Source organism: Colletotrichum fioriniae, assembly GCF_027942845.1.
Source record: "Colletotrichum fioriniae strain IMI 355084 chromosome Unknown scaffold_2, whole genome shotgun sequence".
NCBI lineage: Eukaryota > Fungi > Ascomycota > Sordariomycetes > Glomerellales > Glomerellaceae > Colletotrichum > Colletotrichum fioriniae.
The window spans coordinates 2,597,520-2,609,885 of record NW_027076838.1 but is presented as its reverse complement, the minus strand read 5'-3'; the positions used below and the strand labels follow the sequence as shown (position 1 = coordinate 2,609,885).

The 12,366-nt window shown below is 54.6% G+C and overlaps 4 protein-coding genes across 4 annotated transcripts; 2 read left to right on the top strand and 2 right to left on the bottom strand.

Annotated features, from left to right (window-relative positions):
* Nucleotides 1-2,552: 2,552 nt before the first annotated feature.
* Nucleotides 2,553-8,231, top strand: N0V96_002515 (uncharacterized protein; the record flags this gene model as incomplete). Its single annotated transcript, XM_053187446.2, has 2 exons — nucleotides 2,553-7,985; nucleotides 8,040-8,231. 2 exons carry the CDS (start codon nucleotides 2,553-2,555, stop codon nucleotides 8,229-8,231), a joined length of 5,625 nt encoding a protein of 1,874 aa, XP_053054950.2.
* A 799-nt stretch (nucleotides 8,232-9,030) lies between these two features.
* ECM39_2 (alpha-1,6- mannosyltransferase) lies at nucleotides 9,031-10,418 on the bottom strand (the record flags this gene model as incomplete). Its single annotated transcript, XM_065756546.1, has 3 exons — nucleotides 9,031-9,826; nucleotides 9,891-10,317; nucleotides 10,400-10,418. 3 exons carry the CDS (start codon nucleotides 10,416-10,418, stop codon nucleotides 9,031-9,033), a joined length of 1,242 nt encoding a protein of 413 aa, XP_065614915.1.
* A 95-nt stretch (nucleotides 10,419-10,513) lies between these two features.
* Nucleotides 10,514-10,933, bottom strand: ECM39_1 (alpha-1,6- mannosyltransferase; the record flags this gene model as incomplete). Its single annotated transcript, XM_053187447.2, has 2 exons — nucleotides 10,514-10,848; nucleotides 10,921-10,933. The coding sequence occupies 2 exons, from the start codon at nucleotides 10,931-10,933 to the stop codon at nucleotides 10,514-10,516; spliced, it is 348 nt and encodes a 115-aa protein (XP_053054951.2).
* A 703-nt stretch (nucleotides 10,934-11,636) lies between these two features.
* N0V96_002512 (uncharacterized protein) lies at nucleotides 11,637-12,151 on the top strand (the record flags this gene model as incomplete). The annotated part of the gene is made up of 4 exons (XM_053187448.1): nucleotides 11,637-11,664; nucleotides 11,733-11,792; nucleotides 11,899-12,006; nucleotides 12,096-12,151. The coding sequence occupies 4 exons, from the start codon at nucleotides 11,637-11,639 to the stop codon at nucleotides 12,149-12,151; spliced, it is 252 nt and encodes an 83-aa protein (XP_053054952.1).
* Nucleotides 12,152-12,366: the final 215 nt, after the last annotated feature.

Below are 12,366 nucleotides of genomic sequence, written 5' to 3'. Positions count from 1 at the left end.
TGGCTCCGCGCCCTCTCGCGACGGCCTGGCGACAATGACGAGGAATGAGGCCGGCTCCCGCTTCAGCTCTCTCACGAGCACCAGTACCGACAGCACCCGATCATCGGCCACTGTGAGACCCTCCAGCAACCCCGTCCCAGCATCGCGCAAGTCGTCCATGCGCCTCAAGACGGAGGGCAATGGCACTGGCACCGGTACTGGCACCAGCATAGGCATTGGCAATAGCAATGGATCCCTCGCAGACAAGTGAGTGTCATGTTCTTCCTCATGTTTGGCCCTGTGTGCCTGTCCCGGTCCGTTCCCCATAACCCCTAGTCGATCAATCAATTATCAAGCACCCACGCACACACACAAAACACAATTCCCATCCCACTTCTTTTATCCTATGGACATACCATCCCCCCAAAAGAGACTCACAGAGGAAAGCAGAGTGGGAGCGGGAGTGAGAAGTGAGAGTGAGAGTGAGAGTGAGAGTAAGAGTGAGACTACTCAGCTCTCAACTCCGACGCCGGGGTTCATACCTTGATTCCACACACTCACTCAGTACCTTCACCTCGCACCACCCAGTTACTGCGTGGGCAAGCCGCAAGCTGCAAGTGGGTTGTTTGAGTCGTGAGGTGGTCCTGGCGCTCACTCTCTTCCCTGGTCTCCTCTTTGTCTCTCTCTCTCTCACTCTCTCTCAGTCTCTGTCTCTGTCTCTGCTGCCCAGGGACGGTGCCACTCGTTGGTTCAGGTTGTCGTCCCGCAGCTTTTTTTCCCCCTGCGTGCCGCGGCGGCGTCCCGAAACCCAGTCCCAGCCCAGCCCCAGTCGAGACACAGCTGGTGTACGAATAGTGTCCATGGAACGGAATACCTAGTTCCAAGGACTCTCTGAAGTTCTCAACTATTCGTACTACCTATCCGTACCTACCTTACCTAGCTGAGGTGTCGCCAGCTTGTGGTCGTGCTTTTGCTTGTGCTTGTCTTGCTTTTGTTTTTTTTCTGCCCTGCTAGATGCTGCTACTGGGCTGCTTCCAGTCTGCTACTTTGCCCGTATTGCCTTGGTGTGCGCATTGCATTGCAACATTTGTCTTGTATTGTCCCCCTTCCCCCTCCACCCCTCCTCTCGCACACTACGGATACCTACCCATTTTGTTGTACCTTGGCTGGCACTGTTCCCAACGTTCCCCTCCAAGCCAAGTTCCAGCAACAGCCAGCAGCCCGGCGACCCTGAACCAACAAGCCTCATCCGCACTTTCATCGTACCTCGTACGTTCCCTGCCTCTGCCCTGTCCTGCAGCCTGCCTTACCTCACCCCTCCCCGTACCCTCGCCTACTCCTCCTCCTCCTCCTCCGCCCCGGCCCCAGGCAAGCTTTGTCGTCGTCGCTTCAATGGTGGAGCTATCTGCTGTTTTCGATCCCTCCAGTCCAGCCCAGTTACAGCTTCTCAAGCCAAGCACCCAAGACAAACTCATTCTCCCACCAGACTAACAACTTACTCCTCCATTTTTCCTCCGTGTTGCCTTCTTTGATTGACGAATGCACCCATAACTGACTGGTCATTGCTTTCCGCCCCCCCCGTCTAGGTCTTTCATCAGTGATTTGAGCCCAGCCGACCCGTCTACGTCTTCCACTTTTGCCTCTGCGCCGCGCGGAGCTTTGTCACCAGGGACAACAAAGTCCAATGCCTCGTCCTATCGCGATCACCGTCTGAGCGACCTCGCCAACTACCGAAGAGACCTGGCCGTCCTAGAGACTTCTGGCGGCCGTCTGCCCTCCATCCAACATAACCCTCCCACCGCCACTCCCTCGTCAAATTCACAGATAGCTCCCTGGATGTCGCCATCCAACGGCGGTGCCACCGCATCCACGCCTCAGAGCCAGCTCAATACTACATTTTACAACGACTCGAGCGATAACCTCTCCGTCGCCTCACAGCTCTCGCCTGGCTTCCGTGCCCCCACAAATCGCCTCGCGCCTCAATCCTCTGGCAGTCAAGATTCGCCAGATGTAGCCTATTTCGGAGACGAACGAAGGCCTTCTCTGGCTAGCATAACGACCCTGAGCAGTCAGGGCTCCAAGACGAGCATCCGAAGAGGTGGATTACAAAAACTACAGGGTTTCTTTGGGGAGGAGTTTCCTGGACGAGACGGTTCCGAGAGCAGCTTGCATTCGAGTTCTGGCAGGGACCGCTCGCGTTCCTACAGCCACAGCCGCCCTACGAGAGATCGCAACTACTCTAACGCGACAGACCATGCACGGGATAGAGAAGCTTCGCCTTCCTCGTCAAGACCAAGAACCCCAGTACCGGCTCCTGAAGTCGTGCCATTCCTCTACCAGGAGGCTGATGTGAGTAGACGCTATTTTGTGCATTGTTGTTGATCCCACTCTCCACGATTGATTTCGTGGTGAACATCCCTCCTCTTTTCAATCCCCATCCGCATTCCGCACATCCGCACCCTTGGCGCCGCTATCTCGCATACGGGAATTGCGCCGCATCAACCCATCGCCTTATCTTATCTCTTATTACCCCTTCTTCCACCCGCGTCTCTGTGTCGAGTCAAGACTGCTAAATGTGCTTCAAGGATATTGCCAGGTTCGGCGAAGCCCCAGTCAGAGACATTTTGAGCGGCCCCGACCGCGAACGTTACATGAACAACGAAAATCCCAACAACCCGCAAAATCCACCAAAGACCTCCTCATCCAGCCGCTCCGGCCATTCAATCGTGCATCTCCCTGGCCACCACCATCGACACAACAGGAGCATTGATGATGGCAGGGCCCTGCGACCGACTGTAAGCAGGGAAGATTCGCAGGCCAGCTTGCAAGTTCAACAGAACCCTCGAGAGCGCGGCGGCTCAGCAGCGACAGTCATGTACGGCTCCAATCGATCCCGCGCCCAAAGCCCGACGCCGAGCGGCGGCTACTTCAGTTCGAGACATGGCACTGTCGATGGCTCCACGTCGCCCAGCGGCCAGCAGCAGCAACAGCAGCAGCCGCAGCATCATTCCAAGAGAAACTTATTGCATCGTCTACGGCGGAACAAGGACAAAGATGACGGAGCGTCTAGACTACGCGATCTGCCCGGTTCGACTCGGTCACTGGCTACCAAGCCTTCTCGTCCCGAATTCGCTAGACCCGAGCTGTCGCCTTCAACCTTCCCGCTCGCCTTCTCAGGTACCGAGCCTGGTTCAGACCAGGATCCTCGACTAGCAGCGTACAACCAACGAAACCAGACGTTCAATAACAGATTCCCGTTTTCCAAGAGCAAAGGCCGGCAACAACGGACTATGGAGCCGGATGAGCTGATTGGACCGACGGACAGGCAGCCTGGAGCGAACAATAATCTCGGATCGCTTGGAGGAATTCACTTGGACACCAACCTGAGCGACATGGACGGTATCCTTACGAAGCCCCAACCCTTGACACCCATGGACAGCGGCGTCTTCTCCAGCATTGGCGATGCCGAAAAAGTCGAACAACCACCTCCAGTGCCCGCGAAGCCCGATGCTGTCCTCGGACCCAATGGTTCTTGGAACGCGCCGGACAGCTGGGCTGTGCGTCGTAATACCGAGGACACCACCTACCAGGCGCCAGACATTGACGATATTGGCAGTCCACCTCGGCCCGACGAGAAGATGACACCTTACTGCATCCGAATCTTCAGATCCGACGGGACATTTGCGACTTTGTCCATGGCTCTCGATGCGAGCGTTACCGATGTTATATCACAGCTTATCAAGAAGACTTACGCTACGGACGGGCTGGAGAATTACCACATCATTCTTAAGAAGCATGACTTGGTCCGGGTGCTCGCAGCTCCCGAGCGTCCGCTCTTGATGCAGAAGCGACTCCTGCAACAAATTGGTTACGAGGAGCGGGACCGGATCGAAGACGTCGGTCGGGAGGACAACAGCTATCTGTGCCGTTTTATGTTCCTCTCCTCAAGAGAGAGCGATTTCCACTCCGTCACGAATGATCTTGGACTTGGACGCATACAGAAGTTCAACCATGTCGACCTTGCTGGCCGCAACCTTATTACCATCCCGATTTCGCTCTACTCCAAAGCCTCTGAGATCATATCGCTAAACCTCTCGCGTAACCTCTCACTGGATCTCCCTCGCGACTTTATCCAGTCATGTCAAAATTTGAGAGATATCAAGTTCAACAACAACGAAGCACGAAGATTACCCCCCAGTTTGGGCAAGGCGGCAAAGCTGACATACCTCGATGTGTCGAACAACCGATTGGAACAGCTGGACCACGCTGAACTGAACGGTCTGCAAGGCATACTCAAGCTCAACATAGCCAATAACCGTCTCAAGGCACTCCCGCCGTATTTCGGTGCCTACAGGGCTCTGCGGAACCTCAATATCTCATCCAACTTTTTGGACAAGTTCCCACTGTTCCTTTGCCAGGTAGAGACTCTCGTTGAGTTGGACTTGAGCTTCAACTCGATAAGCAGTCTACCTAACGAGATTGGGAGACTAAGAAACTTGGAAAAGTTTGTCATAACCAACAACAGGCTATCAAGTGCGCTACCCGACACTTTCAGCGAGCTGCAGGGCCTTCGAGAGTTGGACATCAAGTACAACGCTATTACGAGCATCGATATCATTTCATTGCTTCCCAAGCTAGAGATTCTCTCTGCAGACCACAACAGCATCTCACAGTTTATCGGCAGCTTCGACAGGATACGGAGCTTAAAATTGAACTCTAACCCAATCACCAAGTTCGAGATCAACGAGCCGGTCCTGACGTTGAAGATGCTAAATCTATCTCATTGTCAACTTGCGAGTATCGACGAGACGTTTAACATGATGTTGAACCTTGAGCGTCTTGTGCTGGACAAGAACTACTTCGTTTCCCTGCCGCCCCTCATCGGCAATCTCAGCAAGCTGGAACACTTCAGCATTGCCAACAACAACGTAGCGGAACTTCCGCCATCAATAGGATGTCTCACAGAGCTGCGAGTGTTGGACGTGCGGAGGAATAACATCAGAAAGTTGCCGATGGAGCTGTGGTGGGCTAATAAGCTCGAGACTCTCAACGCATCTTCCAATATTTTGGAAAACTTCCCCAAGCCAGGCTCCAGACAACCACGGCCATCAGGCGAAGAATCACAGACGCCAGCTGCTGTGAACAAGGCCAACCCGATGGAGCGCATTGCCCAATCTCCCTTGGAAGAATCACCGGATGCATCCAGGAGACCGAGCCAGAACTCATCATCAACGCTGTTGAGCGTTGGGCCATCGCCTGTACCAGGCGGTGGTGACAGGAAGAGCTCTGTGGTGTCAGTCTACGGTAAGGGTGGCCGCAAGACGTCGGTGGTGTCTAGGTCCACATCGGCCGGCACTGTGCCACCGCTCCCACCATCTGCGACCGCAAGGAAAGACTCCAGTCTGTCGTCAAGACTCTATACGACTTTTGCAGGATCTCTGCGCAATCTGTACTTGGCTGAGAACAAGCTTGACGACGAAGTGTTTGACCAGATCACAATGCTCAACGAGTTGCGCGTCCTCAACTTGTCTTGGAATTACATCAACGACATGCCACAAAGATCAATCAAGAGCTGGCCGCAGATGGTGGAGCTTTACCTCTCTGGAAACGAGCTGACGACATTACCGGCTGATGATCTTGAAGACGCCAGTCTGCTGCAGGTGTTGCATATCAACGGGAACAAGTTCACCAACCTGCCGGCCGACATATCCAGGGCTAAGAAGCTTGCGGTCTTGGACTGCGGCAGCAACTCCTTGAAATACAACATCTCTAACGTTCCTTACGATTGGAACTGGAACCTCAACCCCAACCTTAGATACCTCAATCTTTCGGGCAACAAGCGTTTGGAGATCAAACAGACCACTGTTGGTCCGACTGTGACGAACCGAGAATCTCTCGCCGACTTTAACAGGCTCTCGAATCTGAGGGTCTTGGGTCTCATGGATGTCACACTCACACAGCCTACGATTCCCGATCAAAGTGAGGATCGCCGTGTGCGAACATCAGGTTCTCTTGCCGGTCATCTCCCATACGGCATGGCCGACACGCTGGGCAAGAATGAGCACTTGTCCACCATCGATCTCGTGGTTCCTCGATACAACTCCACGGAGACTGAGACTTTGCTTGGTTTGTTCGACGGGCAGGCTCTCTCCAGTGGGGGTTCCAAGATTGCCAAGTATTTGCATGAAAACTTTGGTCACATCTTTGGTATGGAGTTGAAGGGCCTCAAGACGCGTCTCAATGAGACGCCAGCGGATGCTCTGAGGCGAGCTTTCTTGTCTCTCAACAAGGACCTCGTCACCATCGCCATCCAACACACTGAAGAGCGCTCGCAAAAGACGCATAGAGGCTCTGCAACGCCAGTTGTGTTGAGCAAGGAGGATCTCAACTCTGGTGGTGTTGCCACCGTGGTCTATCTTCAGAACACTGAGCTCTACGTCGCCAACGTGGGCGACGCGCAAGCTATGCTGATCCAGACCGACGGCTCTCACAGGATCCTCACGCGAAAGCACGATCCGGCAGAACCAAGCGAGCGCCAACGCATTCGTGAGGCTGGAGGCTGGGTCTCGCGGAATGGCAGATTGAACGACCTGCTCGAGGTTTCCAGAGCCTTTGGCTACGTAGACTTGATGCCAGCGGTTCAAGCCGCTCCCTACGTTAGCAACTTCACGATCCGTGAGCAGGATGACATTATCTTGATTGCCACCAGAGAGTTTTGGGAGTATCTGGATCCCGCTCTGGTGGTTGACTTTGCCAGGCAGGAACGTGGTGACTTGATGAGAGCATCGCAAAAGCTTCGTGATTTGGCCATCGCCTATGGCGCCACCAACAAGATCATGGTCATGATGATGAGCGTCGCCGACCTTAAGAGGCGGGTTGAACGGTCAAGGCTTCATCGTGGTCAGAGTATGTCTCTGTATCCCTCGGGCGTACCGGAAGATCTCCAGCAGCCCATGCGAAGAGGCAAGAGAAATAAGGCCGACGTTCTCGACTCAAGTCTACAACGTCTTGAGGCTGAGATTCCAGCCCCGACAGGCAACGTCTCCATCGCCTTCACTGATATCAAGAATTCGACTACTCTATGGGAGATGTACCCCGCTGCCATGAGATCTGCAATCAAGCTGCACAACGAGGTCATGCGTCGGCAGCTACGAAGGATTGGTGGCTACGAAGTGAAGACTGAAGGAGATGCGTTTATGGTCTCTTTCCCGACAGCCACATCGGCGCTTCTCTGGTGTTTTGCCGTTCAGATGTCGTTGCTGGATGTCAATTGGCCTTCCGAAGTGATCAACTCCGTTTCCTGCCAGGCACTTTACGACAAGGACAATGCTCTGATCTTCAAGGGTCTCTCCGTACGCATGGGCATTCACTTCGGTGAAGCAGTCAGTGAGATGGACCCTGTTACGAGACGTATGGACTACTTTGGTCCAATGGTCAACAAAGCATCTCGTATCTCGTCCGTTGCTGATGGTGGACAAATCACCGTGTCATCTGATTTCATTTCAGAAATCCAGCGCTGTCTGGAGAACTATCAGGACACAGACAGAAACGGCTCGACTGGATCCGAAGATACCTTTGATGACGACCAGATGGGTTCGGCAATTCGAAAAGACCTGCGATCTCTCAGCTCTCAAGGCTTTGAGGTGAAGGAAATGGGCGAAAAGAAGCTCAAAGGCCTTGAGAACCCGGAAGTCGTATACTCCTTGTACCCGCATGCACTTGCAGGCCGTATTGACCATCATCAACAACACGAACAGCGGACCGAAGTCGACAAACCCGCCATTCTCCAAGCAGGCAGTGAGTTGGCCTTCGACACGGAATCAATCTGGGCTTTGTGGCGTGTCAGCCTACGGCTGGAGATGTTGTGCAGCTCACTAGAAAATGTATCTGGCCAGGGCTTACAGCCACCCGAAACAGAGTTGTTGGAGAGAATGAAACACCGAGGAGGTGAGGTCACGGAACGATTCCTGCTCAACTTCATGGAGCATCAAGTGAGCAGAATAGAGGTAAGTCCTGACACGGTGCTTGTTTGTGAAGGGCCTTTGCTAACCAATTGCCAGACCTGCGTGACGAGTTTGTCGCTTCGCCATATTGCCTTCGGCAGCGCTCCACTGCAACAACTCGAGGATATGCGAGGTCCCATGAGCGATATTCTTGACCAGGTTGCCAAGCAGATGGCCGAGCTGGCACGGTATAAGGCGTTGTATGGCGAGTTGAACGACACTGAAGATGACGGGAGCGAAACGGAGTGAGAGAAGCGTGGCGAGCGTTCATTTCATGATTCCCTTGCTGCGACCTCATATAGTATACCTACGATGCAAGACAGCATCCCGTCTACCACTAAAGCAACAACAATAACAACGAGAACAACAACAACAATACCTGGATACCCGTTTCTTTCAGGGGGAGGGGGGAAGGCGCCTCTTATATACATATTCCATTACTGTATCATGCGATTACGACACCCAGACAATTTTAGCGAGCCGCAGTTTCGACCAAACTGCTTTCCGTATGTCATTGTTTCAGAAAGTTGGGTTACCCAGGGCTTGGGCTAGTGAGCTGCTCCGACCGGCTGGTCGTGGAAAGCGTGTTGGATGGAGGAAAAGGCGGTGGATGGGACCAGGGCAGGGTGGGTGGATTGGGACCACGGCAAGGACGGGGCCGGACTGTGTGCTGGCATGGATTGAAAACATGAAAAGTCTTAGTCATTTTGGGATGGCGGAAGGGTTGGTTGGTGACAGTGGCATTGGCATTGGCATTGGCATTGGCAGTGTTCAGGGTTGTTGTTGGTGTTGAAGAGAGAGAGAGAGAGGAAACGAGGCCTTGCTTGCACTGGTTGGCCTTTTGTGGTAGGATAGTGTCTGCTCTTGTCTTATTGCCACAAAGCCGGAGCATACCGCACGGCGTATGAAACGATTGAATACCTAGTATTGTCTTCCATCAACTAGAGACTTGTGCCTTTCTTCAAATAAGGAATCTCGGACCATCTGGGTATTGATGCGTTCTTTTTGTATTCTTACACACCATCTATCTATAAAGACACCATACCGTTTATGAAGACACGATGCGGGCACTGGCGCCACCAATATCCTTGGCCCGCTTCATGATGCGTATCCGCGGCTCCATCCGCGGCCCAACCCACCAGCCGCCCGTCACGCTCCGTACGAAATCCCGTAAGCGTTTGACAACGAGGCCTCTACCTAGGATCTTGCTTTCCCCAGCCTCTTCGTCCCCTTCCCCGGACGAGGTAGCGGAACCTGAACCCGGTCTCAGAACCTCGATGCCGGCGTACCCTTGCACGACGCCCATCGTCTCCCACTGGCCACCCTTCACGGAGGCCGTGTCCTCGGCGAGAACGTAGTCGAAGCGGGACCAGAAGCCCGAGTCGGAGAGGATGGATTTGTCCTCTGTTTTATCGAATGCGAGGATCGGATCCGTGCCTGGTGTTGATGATGAATAGGAGGAGTCTTGTTGGAGAGCGGTCTCGAGGGCGCGGGAGTGCGGGTTCTTGGGCAGGCCGACGCGGTTCTGGGTGAAGAGGGTAACGCCCGTCATGCAGCTCAGCACGTCGGTGTGGACGGTCGTCACGGAGGAGCTGGCGGGGGACGCGGCGACGAGGGCGTGCAGCTGGCGGAGGGCGTCGCCGCCGGGATAGTTTAGGGAGGAGAGGAGGAGCATGCCCGTCGAGGCGGCGAGGGCGGCGAGGACGCTGAGGGCGAGGAGGAGGGAGCCGAGCGCGTAGAGGGCGGATTTGGCGCGGCGGGTGAAGATGAAGTTTGCGCCTTGGGCAGCGGCGGCTGTCAGGGGGCGGGACGGCGTAGAAGATGAAGCGGGCTTCCTTGTGCGGCTGGAGAGAGTAGATGGCCACGAAGAGGAGAGGCGGGATGACGAGTCCCACGGCGGAGCGGGACGTGCCGGGCTGCGCGAGGGCGAGCGGGATCAGGAGGGTGAAGGTAAGAGGGTTAACGAGGAGCCGCGGGAGGGCGGAGGAGAAGTAGTAGTGCCAGGGGGAGACGCCCCAGTTGGACGAGGAGCCGAGGACGGCGTTGTAGTAGAAGCCCCAGAGCTCGGGCCAGAGGGGCTTTTGCCAAAAGTACGAGTCCAGGGGTACGGAGACGGCGAGGGCGACGACGAAGGCAATGAGAAAGGGGCGGACGAGCTGGGGGATCGTGAGCTGGCGGGTGAGAAGGAGGTGGAGGCCCGTCGTGGCGAGGAGGAGGGCGACTTCGGAGCGGAAGATTGCGGCGGCGAAGACGAGGAGGGAGAGGGCTACACGAAGGCGCGGGAGGTGGGATTGCGGGGATTGGTTTGGGAGGAGGTTTGCGGACGCGAGGGTTGCTGTGAGGGTGTTTCGTTAGGAATCTCGAGTTTCGAAAGGGGGTTAAGAAAAAAGGGGGGTTAGAAGAGACAGAAAACTCACTCAAAGCAAAGGCAAACATGTTGGGCAACGTCCTCGACGCATAAAAAATGACGTGAAACTGGCCGACGAGCAACAGAACCCACCACCTCATGACGCCCTCGCCCAGTCCCTTTCTCAGGCTCTGGCAAACACGACGAGGGCGGCGGCGTTGGCGAGGCCCAGCAGCCCGCGGACGACAAGCTGGGCGTGCGCGAAGCCGATGAGGTTGACGAGGGGCCCGCCGAGGCCGGCGAGCAGCACGGGGCCGACAAATGTGCGGGGCACCGCGCCGGGGAATTCGAAGTGGTCGTAGGTGGCCCTAAGACGGGCGGCAACGTCGTGGGTGGGCGTGCCGTAGACGAGGACGTCGTGGGTGGCTTGGATGTTGAAGGATTCCTCTACTTTTGTGTCCGGGGCCAGGATGAGGTGGAGGGTGATGAGGGTTGGGATGAGGCCCAGGAGAGCGTTATCTGAGGGTAACTGGTTAGTTCTCTTTTTTCTGAGCTGTGATGAGGAATTTGTGGGTTTCTTGTTTGAATTACCTAGGAGCTTCATTGTAACGGAGCCGGCTAGGAGGGCAGAAGCTATGAGATGTCGTTGCAGAAGGTAGGTGAAGGAGGTTGTCGGTGGTGACTGACTATCTCATTGCTGGAATATTCACAGAGAACAGAAAAGGCCCAAGGTGAATAAGAAGCAAGAAAAAGATGGGAGTGAAGAATGAGAAGTGGGTTTTTGAAACAATTTGCCCTGTGCTTTTCCCTTTGCCTCATTTGACCCTCAATTCTCTTGCTTCTCACGATTTCCACTCCTTTTCACTTTGAAGCAAGTGTAAGCTGGCGTCTCGTGCAGATCCAAATGCCATTGAAAGGGTGAAGCTCTGAGCGTCCGTGCACGGCCCAGCACCACCAGCACCACTCAATGCAAGCTGTCTGTTAGAACTTGGGGGTTCAGCCACGCCGCTCCTGCAGTGTGGACAGAGTGACAGGCTACCTTACCTTACGGGGTACCTATCTATTGCAGGGATTCTCCTTCGGAACGGATCAAATACGCCTCCCCACCTCTGACGGCGCATCCCATCCCTCCCAAGGTAAGCTCTGGACAGCGCAGCGCAACACCATCACCACCTGGCTTCAATTCGAACGACAAGAGCTACGGCCCCCCTTTCCTACAAGCTCTACCCACGGAAAGGACACAACAACACCAAAACCGCACTTTGGCGCGTCCAGGGCTTCCCCAAGCCAACATCAAAACCGCCAAGATGTATATCCTAGGAAACTTCCTCTACAGTATGTCCAAATCATTTGCCCCTCGAAGCTTTCCCGACCTAAACTGACATTCCTTCTTCTCCTCCCAGTCGCCGTCCTCCTCATCAACGCCATCGCAGTCCTCTCCGAAGACCGCTTCCTCGCGCGCAGTATGTTCCGCCTAATCTCACCCAGCAACATTGCCGTTCTGCGCCCTTCCCCCTCCGGAGGAAAAAAAAGAGACATTTACAATAGCTAACCGCGACGTCCTTCTAGTCAACCTATCCCCCTCCTCCTACGACCCGACCTTTGGCTCAAGCAACGACGCAAGCGTAAAGGCAAAGATTATCAACTTGATCGCCAGCGTACGGACACTGATGAGAAGTACGTGTCTACATCCCCTCCCTTCCTCCCTCTCTCTCTCTCTACATGCGCAAATCCACAAACAACGCCATGCTGACACTCTGCTACAGTACCCTTGATCGGAATCAACACTATCATCATCCTGTACGAACTCATCCTCGGATAAGGTGCCGGTCGGGGTTGTAAGAAATAAGATATAGAAAGACACAAAAAATGAAGGGGGCTGCTGCTCTTTAATGCATCGTATATGGCTTGGACTTTTCCACTTTCACAACATCGCATCATGGTAACGAACCGGCGTTAAAGGATGGAGAGCGGTTGGGGTTTTGGCTGCCAATGGCACGCACGTGTGTACCGTGTATGAAAATGTCCCGGGTAACA